At 44.7% G+C, this 18,293-nt stretch overlaps 1 protein-coding gene across 5 annotated transcripts in view; it reads right to left on the bottom strand.

The window, feature by feature from the left end:
* Positions 1 to 18,293, bottom strand: part of LOC110518458 (plectin) — a 160,168-nt gene that overhangs the window by 105,847 nt on the left and 36,028 nt on the right. Inside the window, exon 1 of one of the 5 annotated variants that reach the window (XM_021596120.2) lies at positions 13,891 to 13,975. The exons of the other annotated variants lie outside the window; for them this stretch is intronic. Within the exon in view, the coding sequence (XP_021451795.2) occupies positions 13,891 to 13,918 (28 nt within the window). The 5' untranslated portion in view covers positions 13,919 to 13,975. Of the gene's footprint in view, positions 1 to 13,890; positions 13,976 to 18,293 lie in introns of those variants that run through there. 5 annotated transcript variants of the gene reach the window in all.

Below are 18,293 nucleotides of genomic sequence, written 5' to 3' on the forward strand. Positions count from 1 at the left end.
TGTGGGAGAGGGAGGAATGCTCTGACCAAGACCTCAAGGCATGCACCTCAACCATCCACCTGTCAAAAGGAAAGATAAACAGCTAGCTGGCTTCCATCCACGCACCCACCATGTCTTTCACCCCCCCCCCCATGTCTATTCTCACCTCTACCTCTGAGGAATGTCGCATCAGTCTGGTTTGTCACCTACCATTCCTAGTAATGTCTCGTCAGTCTGGTTTGTCTCCTACCATTCCTAGGAATGTCTTCTCAGTCTGGTTTGTCACCTACCTTTCTTAGTGCCGCGCCAGAAGCGATCTCCCAGTGGGTCGCCCATTGAACACTCAGCCATGTCCATGGCGCTTTGACCTCTCAGTGTCACCTCAGGTTCTCCTGGGTCCATCCACTCTAACCTTCTAGACCATATAGACTATACTAAACCTTCCACCACCTCCACTGCCTTAGGCCAGAATTGAACCACTCCTCTCCCCCATGTGAAACATATTGCCCGTCTTGTCTTGTAGATCCACACTGCATGCAAGATGTGACAAGGAAGAGAAGGAGGGGGTCAATGGAACAAGAGCTTCTTTTCATCTTATGTCCAATGTGCCCATAAAGACAAAGCAGCATCTGAGTAGGCCTACACCATAAATCTAAGGCCTTGCCAGGAATCAATGTGTCCTCCTCCGGCTCCTGCCCGCCCGCACCTCTCTCTCTCTCTCTCTCTCTGTCTCTCTCGTTACCCCGTACCCCATACATCTAAGAGCACCCACAGATTGTTCCAGAACCACTCTGTCAGGTCAGACACACAAACACACACACACACAGGGCTCCTTGTCCCTGGAGGCCTCACAAATTTCAGCCTTGCTGACTAAGACGAAGGTCGGACATTGCCATGGAGCGATAGAGAGGCAAAGAGAAAACTAGAGGAGGGACAAAAGCAAGGAGTGAATCTGGCCTTCTTCTCTTATACCCAGTCTTATTCAATAAAGCTGCAATACAGTACGGCATTGTTACCCAAGTTCACCCCACAGTCAATCTTCGCCTCTCTTCTACTCTCTCCTACTCATCCCTGAGTTCATGGAGGTGAGCGGTTAGGCCTTGTCCAAAGAAACGTTCTTCTGCAGACAGTTGGAGGCGTGTTGAGGCCCAGGGAGAAAGTGACAAGAGATCCAGATATCCTCCCTTACTCAAGCCTCCATAACAGTTCAAACCTGTATTAATAATCAATACTTTCTTTGTTTTGAGTGGCTGAGGAAGGATTACCCAAATTGTTAACATGTTTGGAGGGGCCATGGGCTGGAAGATAACATTCGCAACGCATTTGGGACACACAGATATGAGTCAGTGCACTTGGCTAGGTGCCTTCATAGTGGATTTAACAACGCACTTTTGAAGGATACGATCAAGATAGGAGAGATAACAGTAAAACACCATTGTGCAAATTTCAACAATAAAATAATTGTGCAGGCATCAGACCTGTCTCTACTTGCTTTCCCAGACAGCACTGCTGATGACTCTCTTATAAGGTTTTCCAACTCCGGGTCTCATTTGAACATGTAGAAACACCTGTAGCATTATTGCCATTTTTTTATCAAAAGAGCAGTGTGGAATTGCTGAAGATAGCACGAAAACTGTTCACTAAGAGCTGCATCAACATTGTCTGCATAGGACACACTACAACCAATACCTTATCATGAACTTCTTCTTACACTATTCACAAGGCCGTCTGGAGGGATAACTGTTGTTGATTTTTTTTCCCCTGCACTTCCTGTCGGAGTTTGAATTGGAACTAAGATGGAGGAGCAGGGAGGAAATGTCCGTCGGGCCCGGGAGTGCCAGCCAACACCGGGCTCGGCCCGTTTGCGCCACCCAGAGCCCGGCGGCTGCTCCAGACCAGAGGGAAGCATTCATTCCACAGTGTCGATATGATTAATGAAGTTAAACTACACAGCGGGGGAAAGCCACAGTAGAGGACTAAGTCTCACACTCAAACGTGTCCCACAGTAAAACGAAAGGGCAGCAGCTAAGTCGGTGTTGAGGAAGCAAAAGCACAATAAAAACCTTGGGAATGTTTGTGCTATGACTCAGCGACGTTCAGCGACTACAAAACCACACATGGGAGTGGTCATGCTGATCCACGCGTTGCCATAGAGACGCCGCCTGTAAATGGGACACAGACTAGGCAAATACAGTACTGTCTGTGGCTGAGGTCGAAAGAACGTGGCTGTTGCCCCAGCAACCGTCACAGAAACAAAACTGACACAAGATACCCTTCCTTACTGGCAGTGACTTGGTCAGAATTTGCATTGCGACCTGAAGAGGCTTGGTTGTATTATATTTTTAGCCAGGCATCCTGAAAATCAACTTAGTCAACATTTAAACCAGCAAACACACACATGCAAAATGATGCACACAGGCACAGAGGGCACCGCACAAATGAACACACACAATAAGGTGATTTATTATCCACATTTTGCCCATAAAAACCTCTCCATCTGGAGAGAATAAATCAGTCGCATTCTTTCCTCTGAGCGGAACAGGGGGGGGGGGGGGGGGGGAGAATTCCTGGAAGAACTGCCATTCGTAAAAGCAGCCTGCTGTAATTTATTTCGTTTGTTTGTGGCTGAGAAAAGAAAGGGTCCTTTCTCTAACAGCTCTGGACATCAACATCAGCCGTAACTTTCCAACATTGTCGTTTCTCTCTAGCTATCATCAAATGAACCGTCTCTGAGCTGATCTCGCCACAAGGGAGCTCTTTGTGATTCCAGGGACACGGTAGTCAGAGACAGCAACATAGCAGGGTCTGTCCATTCCACAGGCTTTAGCTGGAGAACCAGAAAGGGAACTATCCCTAAGCTCTTTAACTGAATCCTTATACCAACTATCATGTGTGTAGTACCCATCTTAATGACCTACTATAACCTACAGTACATCTCTACCAGCAGTCCATGTATGTTGTTAGGTTTGAGCAGATGTGTGAATAGCAGCCTATTAGAGAATATATAAAGATATATTCAAGAGTTTAAACATTTTGAAAAATGAGGTATGCGGGCCAATAAAATCCATAAGGTAGACCCTCTGGTTGAAATACTACAGCAACCCCAGTTCAATAGCAACCCTATAGCAACCCTAGTTCAATAGCAACCCTATAGCAACCCTAGTTCAATAGCAACCCTATAGCAACCCTAGTTCAATAGCAACCCTATAGCAACCCTAGTTCAATAGCAACCCTATAGCAACCCTAGTTCAATAGCAACCCTATAGCAACCCTAGTTCAATAGCAACCCTATAGCAACTCTATAGCAACCCTGGTTTAATAGCAACCCTATAGCAACCCTAGTTTAATAGCAACCCTATAGCAACCCTAGTTCAATAGCAACCCTATAGCAACCCTAGTTTAATAGCAACCCTATAGCAACCCTAGTTTAATAGCAACCATATAGCAACCCTAGTTCAATAGCAACCCTATGGTATAGTAGTAACCCTAGTTCAATAGCAACCCTATAGCAACCTTACAGCAACCCTAGTTCAATAGCAACCCTATAGCAACCCTATAACAACCCTAGTTCAATAGCAACCCTATATAAAAACCCTAGTTCAATAGCAACCCTATAGCAACCCTAGTTCAATAGCAACCCTATAGCAACTCTATAGCAACCCTGGTTTAATAGCAACCCTATAGCAACCCTAGTTTAATAGCAACCATATAGCAACCCTAGTTCAATAGCAACCCTATAGCAACTCTATAGCAACCCTGGTTTAATAGCAACCCTATAGCAACCCTAGTTTAATAGCAACCCTATAGCAACCCTAGTTTAATAGCAACCATATAGCAACCCTAGTTCAATAGCAACCCTATAGTATAGTAGTAATCCTAGTTCAATAGCAACCCTATAGCAACCTTACAGCAACCCTAGTTCAATAGCAACCCTATAGCAACCCTATAACAACCCTAGTTCAATAGCAACCCTATAGCAACCCTAGTTCAATAGCAACCCTATAGCAACCCTAGTTCAATAGCAACCCTATAGCAACCTTACAGCAACCCTAGTTCAATAGCAACCCTATAGCAACCCTATAGCAACCCTAGTTCAATAGCAACCCTATAGCAACCCTAGTTCAATAGTAACCCTATAGCAACCCTAGTTCAATAGTAACCCTATAGCAACCCTAGTTCAATAGTAACCCTATAGCAACCCTAGTTCAATAGTAACCCTATAGCAACCCTAGTTCAATAGCAACCCTATAGCAACCCTAGTTCAATAGCAACCCTATAACAACCCTAGTTCAATAGCAACCCTATAACAACCCTAGTTCAATAGCAACCCTATAACAACCCTAGTTCAATAGCAACCCTATAACAACCCTAGTTCAATAGCAACCCTATAACAACCCTAGTTCAATAGCAACCCTATAACAACCCTAGTTCAATAGCAACCCTATAGCAACCCTATTATAGCAACCCTAGTTCAATAGCAACCCTATAGCAACCCTAGTTCAATAGCAACCCTATAGCAACTCTATAGCAACCCTAGTTCAATAGCAACCCTATAGCAACCCTACAGCAACCATAGTTCAATAGCAACCCTATAGCAACCCTAGTTCAATAGCAACACCATAGCAACCCTAGTTCAATAGCAACCATATAGCAACCCTAGTTCAATAGCAACCCTATAGCAACTCTATAGCAACCCTAGGTCAATAGCAACCCTACAGCAACCCTAGTTCAATAGCAACCCTATTGCAACCCTACAGCAACCCTAGTTCAATAGCAACCCTATAACAACCCTAGTTCAATAGCAACCCTATAGCAACCCTAGTTCAATAGCAACCCTATAGCAACCCTAGTTCAATAGCAACCCTATAGCAACCCTACATCAACCCTAGTTCAATAGAAACCCTATAGCAACCCTAGTTCAATAGCAACCCTATAGCAACTCTACAGCAACCCTAGTTCAATAGCAACCCTAGTTCAATAGCAACCCTATAGCAACCCTAGTTCAATAGCAACCCTATAGAAACCCTATAGCAACCATAGTTCAATACCAACCCTATAGCAACCCTAGTTCAATAGCAACCCTATAGCAACCCTAGTTCAATAGCAACCATATAGCAACCCTAGTTCAATAGCAACCCTATAGCAACCCTAGTTCAATAGCAACCCTATAGCAACCCTAGTTCAATAGCAACCCTATAGAAACCCTATAGCAACCATAGTTCAATACCAACCCTATAGCAACCCTAGTTCAATAGCAACCCTATAGCAACCCTAGTTCAAAAGCAACACTATAGCAATCCTAGTTCAATAGCAACCCTATAGCAACCCTGGGGCGGCACGGTAGCCTAGTGGTTAGAGCGTTGGACTAGTAACCAGAAGGTTGCAAGTTCAAACCCCCGAGCTGACAAGGAACAAATCTGTCGTTCCCCTGAACCCACTGTTCCTAGGCCGTCATTGAAAATAAGATTTTTTTCTTAACTTACTTGCCTAGTTAAATAAAGTTTAAAAAAAATACTCTAGTTCAATAGCAACCCTATAGCAACCGTAGAGGGATAGATTAGCCATATTCCAAATGGAAGTAGTGTATCTCTTAACTGGAAGTGTGAGAACATTCTTTTTGCTCTACGACTGCAATATTTCAGTACAATTCTTGTACTTTTTGAGGAATGTAAAGAGGGCCATTCCTTAAACATTGAATAACGTGTATTCTAAGTGTATGCTCTGAGGGAGGGAAAATTAGCAGTTCCTGAAATCCTCTCATACCATCTTTATGGCGCAGACAGGCGATGCCCAATGGCAGTGACTGACAGCTATGAAGTCAACCATGAAGTGAAGTCAAACCACCAATACAGATGTGCTGGAGGGAGAGATTAATGGTAAAGGTGTACATTTATGAATGCAAAGGCTGAACGCAAGGACACTATAGGAAGTTACAATGCCAAGAAAAATCACCAGAAACTCAAGTGAAGCAATATAAATTAGTGGATTCGGCTATTTCAGCCACACCTGTTGCTGACAAGTGTATAAAATCAAGCCACAGCCATGCAATCTCCATAGACAAACACGGGCATTAAAATGGCCTTACCGAAGAGCTCAGTGACTTTCAACGTGGCACCGTCATAGGACAACTGACTAACTGACTACAAGTCAGTTTGTCAAATTTCTGCCCTGCTAGAGCTGCCCCGGTCAACTGTAAGTGCTCTTATTGTGAAGTGGAAATGTTTAGGCGCAACAACCACTCAGCCACGAAGTGGTAGGCCACACAAGCTCAAAGAACGGGACCGCCTAGTGCTGAAGCTGATGGTTTGGCAGATGCCAGGAGAATGCTACCTGCCCCAATGCATAGTCCCAACTGTAACGTTTGGTGGAGGCTGTTTTTCGGGCGAGGCCCCTTAGTTCCAGTGAAGGGAAATCTTAACACAACAGCATACAATGACATTTTAGACAATTCTGTGGTTCCAACTTTATGGCAACAGTTTGGTGAAGGCCCGTTCCTGTTTCAGCATGACAATGCCACCATGCAAAGTGAGGTCCATACAGAAATGGTTTGTCGAGAGTGGGGAAGAACTTGACTGGCCTGCACAGAGCCCTAACCTCAACCCCATCAAACACCTTTGGGATGAATTGGAACGCCGACTGCGAGCCAACATCAGTGCCCGACCTCACTAATGCTCATGGCTGAATGGAAGCAAGTCCCCGCAGCAATGTTCCAACATCTAGTGGAAAGCCTTCCCTGAAAAGAGTGGAGGCTGTAACAAAAGCTAAGGGGGGGACCAACTCCATATTATTGCCCATGATTTTGGAAAGAGATGATGGACAAGCAGGTGTTCACGTACTTCTGGTCATGTAGTGTATTTGCAGAGACGAAGAAACTTCCGAGACCTTTCCCATGACCTAACTAGGCTTTTATATAGTGTAAGTTGAGCCCTTAGAAATAGAATTACTGGAATTCTATTTCTACAGTTCAGCTCCTTCTCTGCGTGTTTCCTCTTATGAGAAGAGCAGGTGGGTCCTCCACTAGCAGTCTATAAATGTTGGAGTCCTAAATGTAGGACTCCTACATTTAGGACTCATTTCCTACCACATTTAGGACTCATTTCCTACCACATTTAGGCTCGCAAGAGATCTACATGTATAGTTTGGTCTTTAAATGTAGCAGTCTCTAACTTCTGTCCGCAACACAGTTGAACTGAGTTATTACACAACATAAACTCAAGACAACATGCCAAATAGATAGAGGTGGCTATTAGAACTCATATTACTCTCATAAAAAAAAGTCAACATCACTATCATTTGGTGTCATTGGCTGTTGTAAGTCCAGGATCCGTCACCAAGATAATCGTGCAACGATTAGGAAGATATTGATCAAATGCTACGCAATAATCCAAGAGCACCATCTGATAGCGCGTGTTTGTTTTCATTTTCTCACGTGGCGTCTTCGGGAGACACCTCTGGCCCGGCCACAGGGCCCGCTGAACACAACATATTCTCCACACCCGAGGTTACAGCGCAGCAGAGCAATTACAATATCACACGGCGGTGATGGTTGGGAATGATCGCAGAGGGGAGCGGTTCAGTGGTGGTTGAGATGCTAAGCCTTTAGCCCACATCAACTCAATCGCATTAGGATTCACTGTGTAAGAAAAGGTTTGAGTCCTCCTGCATTAGGCTACTTCTATAACCAAACATATCATGAACAAAATGATCGAGCCTCAACCTGCGCACCAATTCGTTTTAATGCAGGACATGACATTTTCTGGGCTCGTAATATCTAGCATCTTCTAATGTCACCAGTCACCATCGCTGCAAGAGGTGACATTTACTTTGCCTTTGCTTATCAGCACAGCTGGACTGGGTCTCGCCCTATCCTGTTTTGCACTATGAGTACCTAGCAAAGCAAACACGCTCCTTCTAACAGAGAAAGAGCCAGTTCAAACAACAGGCAGATTATACTTGCTCTTCACTCCTTCATTTCAGCGCTGGTCATATAAAAAAAAAGCCTACAGTATGTGGGCCTCTCAGACCCCTCCCAGAAGAGGCTAAGGGCCACAGTGTGAGTTGCAGTGTGTTCACATTTTGTCCTTCAGAGAGTGTGGACTTGTGGGGGGGGGGAGAGAGAGACAGCGAGAGAGTGAGAGAAAAATAGTGTGAGAGAGAGAGAGAGTGAGAGAGAGAGAGAGAGATAAGCACGGTATAGTACATCTATGGCCAGCAGCCTATCATGTTTCTCCCCTGACAACTCTGAGCTCCCCAGGGAGTAGTGGTACAGTAACCTATCAGGGCCACCAGAGACAACACATCAAAGTCAACAAACATACTTTGATCTCACGGAGGATTTCATTTGTGATTAGAAACAGACTAAAAATCTGTAATATAATCCTGCGGCTCTGCGTTCACATAGACATTTATACTATATGGGCAAATGTTATCCTGTGGTGGAAGGTGGAGGTAGTCTCTCCCAGAGAGCTCCATAGCTCGCTTAAGATTTGATAATGGCTCGCAAGAATAAAGACGAGCGGGCATACTGTCATAACACTGGTGGATGGAAAGTGATACCAGCCTCCCTAGAGAGGAATTGAATGCCAACCAGATGGATTTACTTTCAAAATAACCTCCCTTCCATTGTCTCGCAGAAAGAGGACACATGCATGGTGTGCCCAGGTTGTTGCATGATAAATTGCATGCCCTCAGGTGCAAAAATGACACCGACACACTCCGTGTGCTTTCTAGAATCTAAAAGGGTTCGTCGACTGTTCCCACAGCAGAACCCTTTTTGGGTTCTCCTTTGGGTTCTCCTTTTTGGGTTCTCCTTTGGGTTCTCCTTTTTGGGTTCTCTTTTGGACTACCTCCTTTGGTTCCAGGTAGAATCCTTTTTGGGTTCTCCTTTGGGTTCTCCTTTTTGGTTTCTCCTTTGGGTTCTCCTTTTTGGGTTCTCCTTTGGACTACCTCCTTTTGGTTCCAGGTAGAATCATTTTGGGTTCCACGTAGAACCTTTACCACAGAGGGTTCTACATAAAACCCTTAAAAGGGTTTTTACCTGGAACCAAAAACGGTTCTCCTAACGGCGACAGCAGAAGAACCCTTTTGGAACCATTCTTTCTAACAGTGTACTCTAGCCTAGCTAGCAAGAGGGCTGCAGTCCTTGGCCTGCTCAACGATGCACCTCCACTGCTACTTTATCAGCATGCTGTCTCTGACTATACTTTCATTCTACATGTTTTTGTAGACCGCCTGCTGCTTTCTGGAGGTCTGCAAAAGACGTGTAAACACATATACAGTCATGAGTCTGTTGATTCCAGATACTCGAAAGTAAATTGCTAAACACACACGCATTCTTCACATACTGATTTCACAAAACTGGATGCTCTACCAATACTGCACCATGGTGGTGACCTCTCCCAGTCTCCCGTTTTGAACAAGTCCTCTCACTCCGGTGTTGCTCATCTACAGTAGGTGTTACATCACCTACACAGGTCAGAAGGGGCGTGAAGCATTCCAGCCAGTTTTAAGATGCTAGTATAAGTGGTCTGGGAAACAGGGCAAGTCACAACAAAGCCCTTCAACTTCACTGGAGGGGCCCTTTTTTTTTTACACGGTTACAGGGATGTTTCAGTATGATTAACACATGTTGTGTGTGCGTGTTCCTGCATGCGCATGTAAGGAATTTCATATCTACATGCCAGTGATTCCATTTCCCAAAATGAGCCACCTTGGAGACAATTGTTATTCCCGCACTGTCCATCGCTGTTCACCTGGAAACACTTGATTATCCCCTAACTATTTGATACAAGGCAGCTCCCTGCACAACTACACTGGCCTGAAACTCAATGCATCATTGTGATGGATTTGGCAAAGAAATTGAAAGGCTACACGCCTACATCTGTACACATTGTCCTGTCATCTCGTATACAAATCCCAGCAAATGCAAATGCAAATGCAAAACAGCACCACCGCTCAACCTGCCTGAGAACACATCGTTTCCAACATGATCTGTCCCACATGTTCTCCGACATTTAGCTACGCCTTTATGTGGATTCCTTTTGTCCCTTATGGTACGATATAATATAATGGTTATGTTCATGTTATTAGAGTATTGTTCTTCTACTGAGACAGATGGCAGCAGACCCCTGTGTCCCACCCTTCCTTCTGATGAGTCAAACAACGGAAGAAGAACTCATTAGTTAATTGCATATTATTTGAACACATTTTTTTTTGGTACTAATTAGGTATAGGCAATGTAAATCTTCAATATGTTCGCATATGAACCCATCCCTGTGAGAGGCTGTCACACTTCCCGTACTTAGCAGGAGTAAACCTCCGGGGTAAACCTTGAGCCTTTCTTCCTACCGTTAAAAGAGAACAATGGGATCAGTCAACAACTGAACTGTTTCAATGTTTCGTTCACATCTGAGTTTTGCAAACACAATAATTGAATAGTAGAGTAAGCAAGAAGCATTGAGCTTTCAGAGGGGATTTGTGATACTGAGGAGTCCAGGCTATAGCTTAGTAGTAGATGTTTCAGTGATAGGTTTATGGTCGCTGTAGGAGTGTGCACTGTGTATAATCCTCCTTGACACATCAACCTAGTTTGCACTGAGAGACCTCACACCATGGCAAGGCCTGGTTGACTTGCCAACATTGCCACCTGCTGGGATTAAAGAGTAGAGCCATGTGTTCAAAATGTGACATTATGCTTTGGCCATTAAAAACAAAAGGCTTACTTTTCACCACCCCCCCCCCCCCCCCCCCCCCCCCCTCCCCCCCAAATGGAAGTATAATTATACTGGTATAATCTAATACTAAATGTATATCAATGTAGAAATGATCTACTAATGCAAGTTTAATATAAGTTCCCTACTAGACACAAAGGCTACTAGGTCTACTTCAAATACTGACACCTAGCCTTTTACTGACATCACACTGTATAATTTACCTGTGCATCTACCTTTTAAAACGCAGCAAGTGCCCATATACCATATTGTTGTCTACTTCAGCCTTTAAACCTAGAAAAGTAACGCCTTTGTAGCTTGTCATAACACGATGCGTTTATTTGGGAATGTTCCTCAACGAGATAGTGACTTTATTAACTTCAACTTCAACTCCAACTAGGCTACCATGAAATAACATCCACTACAGCCGGCCTGAAACTGAGGTCGCTCCAACCTGCCCGGTGTATTTACCAGCCACAAAGCCCTGCTGCCATTTCCAGTGCATAACCATCACTACGTTAAATCACCACCTTGGTGACGCCTCTGAACCAGAGGACCTCTATAGAGTAGCCTTAAAATAGGCCTCGTCTAAAAGAGGCAACGGTTTACAAGAGCCGGCATCTTTGAATAACGGACTACTCTTTGGACTACTCATCTACTCTTTGATTTACGGACTCATCTACTCATCAGTTATCTATTAGGAGGGTGGTATCTTCAGGGGAACTAACACCCAAGATTCCATGATTCAAGATGTTTAACGGTGATGTAGGCCTTGTCCCAGAGCTGTTTGTGCCGTCTTGCCAGCTCCTATAGGAGTTGACAAGACAGAACAGACAGATCTGGTAACAGGCAAGTGAGTGACGATTGTGTGGGTGGGCGGGGAAAAAACGGGCTGTTCTGTGCACTTTGGAGATGGACAACAATCAGAGAGCACAATGAGAATCTGGGAGGGAAACAATCTGAACTCTTAACTACTTCTACTCTCTGAACTCTTAACTACTCCTACTCTGGAACATTCCAGGATAGTCACATCTCCTGGTAGGACACAAACCAGCTGCACAAGGGCCAGAAAGACTCAAGTCTGTCAAGCCTCAAGGGAGCATGTAAAAAATAAAAATAAAAACATTGTAATTCTGTTTTACTGTAATCGGCTATATTCAAGGTTGACACCATGACTTAAATAAACCCTACTTTATTGGGAAAGGTTCTTCTCTGGGGACTCTGGAGGGACTTGGTGGAGAAAAACACACCATTGGCCATTGTCATCCAACAATGCCCAAACGCAACACACACACACACACGCACACACACACACACACGCACACGCACGCAGGCAAACACACACACACACACACACACACACACACACACACACACACACACACACACACACACACACACCGAGCACTCAACTCTCTCCCTTTCTCCCTCTCTCTGAATACAGGCCAATGCATTCTGCCTCGACCAGCCAAACTGCAACCTCCGTCAGAGTGCAGTTTTAGGCTTTTCCTAAACTCAACTGGCATTCACAGCCATAAAAGAAAATCACAGACAGACAGACTCGCTCCTCATTCCATTCCCATGGGAGGTCTCGATGGAGACACGTCTCGATGGACACAGAGGGACCTTTCACCCTTAGACAGACGCACACAGACACACTCTCCATTAAAATACTCTTCATGAGAAGGAGCCTTGCCAGTGGGCACTAGACTAGAAATCAGCTGCAGCCTCAGATTCAGTAGGACAGACGGGCTGATCTGGAGAGGTCACTGTGCTGCTTAGTGTTTGGAAGTGGAGCCAGTAATGGTGGTCTAAATAGCTCACTTAACCTCCACAGTACAGAACTGATGCCAGCTGTTCCCGTAAAGCACTGGTCTGGTCTGGATTAGTTTGAAGCGAATCTCAAGTCTTTCATCCTTTTCATTGCGTCTTCCCCCAGGACCTTTTCATACAATGAGAGGGAGGGCTATTGACAAAATAGTTTTAATGATGGGGGTGTTATTGAGAAAGGCAGAGTGTGAGAGGGAGAAGAGTATAGAGAAAGCAGTATGTGTCCGTGTGTTACTGTAGGCCATGTTCAGACAAACTTTATATTCGTCAAAAAACAGATTGAAACAACAGGTGTATTGTACCTTTGACAGTCAAGCGGGTGTGTACTGTATACAGTTGAAGTTGGAAGTTTATATACACTTAGGTTGGAGTCATTAAAACTCGTTTTTCAACCACTCCACAAATTTCTTGTCAACAAACTATAGTTTTGGCAAGTCGTTTAGTACTAACTGACCTAAGACAGGAAATGTTTACTAGGATTAAATGTCAGGAATTGTGAAAAACTGAGTTTAAATGTATTTGGCAAAGGTGTATGTAAACTTCCGACTTCAACTGTATGTGTGTGTTTGAGGTAGACAGATTAGTAAGTAGTAGAGGGAAAACAGAGGGCAGGCGGGTACTGTTGCTTAATCCTGCAAAACAGCAAACAGAGTCACTCACATCAACGATTAGGCTCGGGATTCTTATGATATTTAAACAACCCTTTTTAGCTTGTTGGGGCAGTCAAGAAATAGAACATCAATCAACACATCATACCATTTGACTAGGCTACACATACAGGACCACGGCAGAGGTATAAGGACAACAAAAACAAGACCCCTAATTACTAAAAGGTATACACAACCATTACCAGCACTCAAGCTTGTGGTCTCGTCTACCCTGCAAACACAGACCGAAGGAGCACACAGTAAACGAGCTGTCCTGTAGCGTGCACAGCCCATTAGCAGTCAGCCAGGCTGAACTTTAAGAACCAGGCTCAATACATTATGTTTGTTGATGTCATCAAGTTTTATGCACTAATCCCTGTAGATGTGCCGAGAAACCACACACTCATCTCCCCATATCTCATCCCCATACACGTGGGCGCACACACACACACACCCACACACACCTTATGCCTTTGTAACCGTGAAGTAAATACGGTGCAGAAGGATCTGAATTCCCCTGGACAACAGTATGCAGCCCCTGGATACAGACAGACAGACACCGGTTGTGTGTTGGCTGTAGTCTGCTATGGTGTCTATACTCCCCGGCTAGTCCAGAGGGTCTGTCATGCATACTCTGCACCTGCGTTTGTTTCCTCCACCACTCTTTGGTTTCTTCAATTTCAGCGTTCCACATTTGTACCCGCTAACACAATCCGCTGTCTTACCTTTGGTCGAGGAGTAGGGAGAAGACATGCCTTAGCAGCTACTGAGACCTTTGGAACTGCTGAAACTAGGTCCCTTGAGATTCCTTGCTGAACCCTTTTCTTTTCTCCCCGTCTCTTGATCTCAGTTTGTGCAGCCTGGTCTCTGTCTTTCTCGGGCGGTCGTCCTCTTCCCTTTTCTAACACGTAACGCCTCGTAGTTCCACAGAACAGGAGTCCCCCTCCCCCCTTCACAGGTTGGAGCCTCCCTCAATCATAAGGCCCATGTAAAGCACCGCTTGTGTAAGAGTGTGTGTGTGTGAGAGAGAGAGTGTGTGTGTGTGTGTGTGTGTGTGTCAATGCAGCGCTCAAGTGCTTTGAGAGAGTCGAGGTATTCACATCAGCAACAAAGGCCAGCGGGGAATAAAACAACTTCAAAAGAACAGGACAAGAATGCAGAATGAGGAAATAGTTCTGCATTCGATTCGGTGACAAATGCAAACCAGCCAACCACTGACACTGTGCACTTGAGACGTGAGACGCAGGCTCATGATTCATTATAAGGAGACAAGTGCAATGCTTTGATGACATCCCCAGCTGCCACCCTCTACTGCACGGTGCATGGCTTAGCTAGCAGTGTTAAAACAGTTTGCACCTCCTGAGAGATCCTGTGGTAGAGTGAAGTATATATCCTGACTGACAGCCAGACGGACAGATAGCCAGACATGCAGAGAGAGATACAGACGGATGGACAGACAGAGAACGCCTTGATGAAAGCAGCAGGGGGGGGACTATCACCACAGAGTTCCATGGAGGCGGGGGGGTCGAGGTGGTTAAGTGTTCTGGCACAGTGACAGAGTGGTTCAGTGGCATGGCCCTCTGCCAGCCCTACTGACGGAGCGGGGGGGGGGGGGGGGGGATATGGTTAATAGCTCCACCTTGCCCTCGAGTAAAACTAAAAGGATACTTTACCCCATATTGCTTGTGCCCACCCAATTATTTAGGATCTATACAAGTCTACGTAAGTCCAAGGGGTTGGGGCTAGATCTTGTTTCTTGACCTTTGTGCAGCATTTATATTGAGTAAGTACAAAGCAGAGAGGTGTAGTGCGCGTCAGCATCAGCAGTGATAAGTCGCTGTAACACTAAAGAACGTGTGGCAGACGTGGCGCAGGTGTGCCGTGTGTGTGTGTGTGTGTGTGTGTGTGTGTGTGTGTGTGTGTGTGTGCGCCTTGCGTTGCTACACGTGTAGCTTATCGGTGGTGGGTGTAGTTCAAAAAGGTGCAGTGTTGAGCAGCTAGAGACGCTATGTGCACACAGTTAACCATTTACAGTTATCACGGCCTAATGGTACACTGTGTGTATGCACAACACAAGCTAAGTATGACTGCAGCCGTACGCAAACGCTGACCTCAAATGAGGTGACCATCGAGCTGAGTGAAACTGTATCTCCACACCAAGACAACGGAGACACATCTTTTTTGCTAATCTTAGTAACACCAGCTAGGAGTGGGGGGGTTAACGGAGACGAGGGATGTGATTGTTATGGAGGTGAGGGACGTGACTGTTTGTTTTGTGGGCGATTTAAAAAGAAAAGCGCGGAGAATGTTTGTCGTTTTTGTCCAATTCCATTTATTGTAATCTCCCATTAAAAAAAAAAAATGTTTTTGCAAAATACCAAACAAATCTCTCCCTTTTCCGTGGCAAAACATTTTGCTACGGTGTGCACTAATGAGTAAAACCCAGCTGCACCCTGTTTCTGCTTCTGTCCTGATCACATATTAACCACCAGCAGAGGGACACTTCACCCAGGGAAAGCCCTAACCTGCAGCTGTGGAGGGACATGCCTTATGTTTATCTACTGTACTGTCTACTGCTCCCCTGGGCCTCACAATCACTGGGAGTAGCTGGACAACAGAGGTGGAAACCAGTCCTGTTATGCATTTCCTACCAGTGATGACCATGTTAAAGGAATGTCCTGCTTTGAGGAAGCTTGTAGCGCTGGTGTGGCAGAGTGGTTGTGGGAAATTGGAAATTGACGTGAAACCACAGGAATTCAGGTCTAATTCCATGTGGGGACATTTTGGAAATGTTGAGTTGAACTAATAAAGCTCTATGAGTGCATGAGTCAGCATTGTTTGTTCAACAGTAATAGGATATTGCTGACAATGGCTATATTCACTTAACAGTTTCTTATTACCAACTAGTTCAAGGGTTCTCAACCTTATCTGTTCAGGCCAACTGAAATGCTTTTAAAATCCCCCTACATAAGAGATCATTCAATAGAAGCTATCCTTGAGAGGTTATCCAGGGACAGTGTTATGATATCTAAGGCAGAATTTCCATATCCCACCCACCCACCCACCCACACACACACACCCACACACACACACACACACACCAACATCGCCCTCGGAATCAAGGCCAGAGTGTTTGATGTGATCCCCAGATGAAGTAACTGGGATAAACTGGGAAGGACAACCGTCGGATGGGATATCCCATTCACCGCCCCACCAAAACAAGCAGACGTAAACAATACCAGACAATGGGACCAGCAGCCACCCAGCCATCGTTCTACACACCAAAATACTGTAGCCACCTCTGCTAGTATACAGTAGCCAGCCGACTAGAGTATGATAGCAATCATCAGTGATAAATCACAGGGTGACTGTCGTGGTTCCAGGACTCTCAGACTAGACATAGGAATGGATCAGATAAAACTGAACAGGGCGTTCCGGTTCACCCTGATAGAGCAGGCAGTGACGCTTCCCCCCTCCTGACACTGACAGCTGAGCGGAGGAATCGATGGGCTCTTCTGTCTGCCTGTCTGTCTGCTCACTGATTATTAACCATTCCCAGTGAGTCAAGCATCTACCAAAGCGCTATTGTTACATTCTGACTGCCACCACACCATCAGTGATCAATGGGAAAGCCAAACACTTGGGTAAATAACTTAAGAGTAATGAGATGTCGATCAGGGCCACTGCCCTGCAAAGGGTGTTGCCTTCGGATAGAACATTACAGTAAATCAATGTCCTGTTCATGAGCTGTTAATCCCGAGCTGTCCTGGCTCAAACAACAAACTTGGCCCCCTCATTCTGTACTAACCTGACCACCTAGTCCTAGGCTAATCTCCCCTTCCAGTTGGCTCATTTGAACCCTCTGCTCTCCAATGCAACTCTTCCCCAATCCCCATCTTATTTAGAGCGACATATCGGTTCACCTATATTATTGGCCGATATTGGCCTTTTACCAAGATATCTGTATATGGAAATTACAAAGCTCAATATAATTAACAATCAATTGCCAAAACATTGAAAACATTTCATTCTCTCTGTCAGGTCCACTGTCACGCCCTGACCGTAGAGAGCGTTTTATGTCTCTATTTTGGTTTGGTCATGTTCTATGTTATATGTTCTATGATTTTCTATTTCTATGTGTTTGGCCGGGTGGGGTTCTCAATCAGAGGCGTGACAGTGGACCTGACAGAAGCCTTTTGAAACCTTGAATACACTACACGTTTGCATTTCTTGCAACACCAAGATGATCAAATTAAGATACAGCATCTGTAAATCTTTAGTTAAAGGAGTAAGCTCCAGACTATCCATGTCTTCCTGTAGAATTCCTTTCATTCTGCCCAGACTGAGGCAGGCTCATACTAATCAAGCAAACAGCCACTTCACACACAAGGGGGCATGTAGCTTTACAGTAGCTCCCATGTACAGAATACTTCCCTTTCATCTGATATCAGATTTCATAAAAGCAGCTACAATTTCCAATTTCTTCAACAACAACAAAAACTCTTGCGGCTTTTCCTTCCTGTCTTTGTTGTGTCTCCTCCTTCAAAACTCTCACCAGAATCTGATTCACTGAGTCCATGAACACGCGCGCACACACACACACACACACACACACACACACAAGCACACACACACAGAGAGTGCCTTTAGGAAGTATTGACAAACCTTGTCTTTTTCCACATTTTGTTGCATTACCGTTTAAATATAAAATTGATTAAATTCAAAGGTTGTGTCACTGGGTCACTGGCCTACACACACATACACACACAATGCCCATTATGTTTTAAGACGTTTTTACAAATGAAAAAATAAATAAAATGCTGAAATGTCTTGAGTCAATAAGTATTCGACCCCTTTGTAATGACAAGCCTAAATAAGTTCAGGAGTAAAATGTTACTAACAGGTCACATAATAAGTTGCATGGACTCACTCCGTGTGCAATAATTATTATTTTTTTAATGTCTACCTCATCTCTGTACCCCACACATACCTGTAAGGTCCCTCAGTCGAGCAATGAATTTCAAACACAGATTCAACCACAAAGATCAGGGAGGTTTTCCAATGCCTCACAAAGACATAGAATATCTCTTTGAGCATGGTCAAGTTATTAATTACACCCTGGATGATG

The sequence above is a fragment of the Oncorhynchus mykiss genome, chromosome 3 (genome assembly GCF_013265735.2).
Source record: "Oncorhynchus mykiss isolate Arlee chromosome 3, USDA_OmykA_1.1, whole genome shotgun sequence".
Lineage (NCBI taxonomy): Eukaryota > Metazoa > Chordata > Actinopteri > Salmoniformes > Salmonidae > Oncorhynchus > Oncorhynchus mykiss.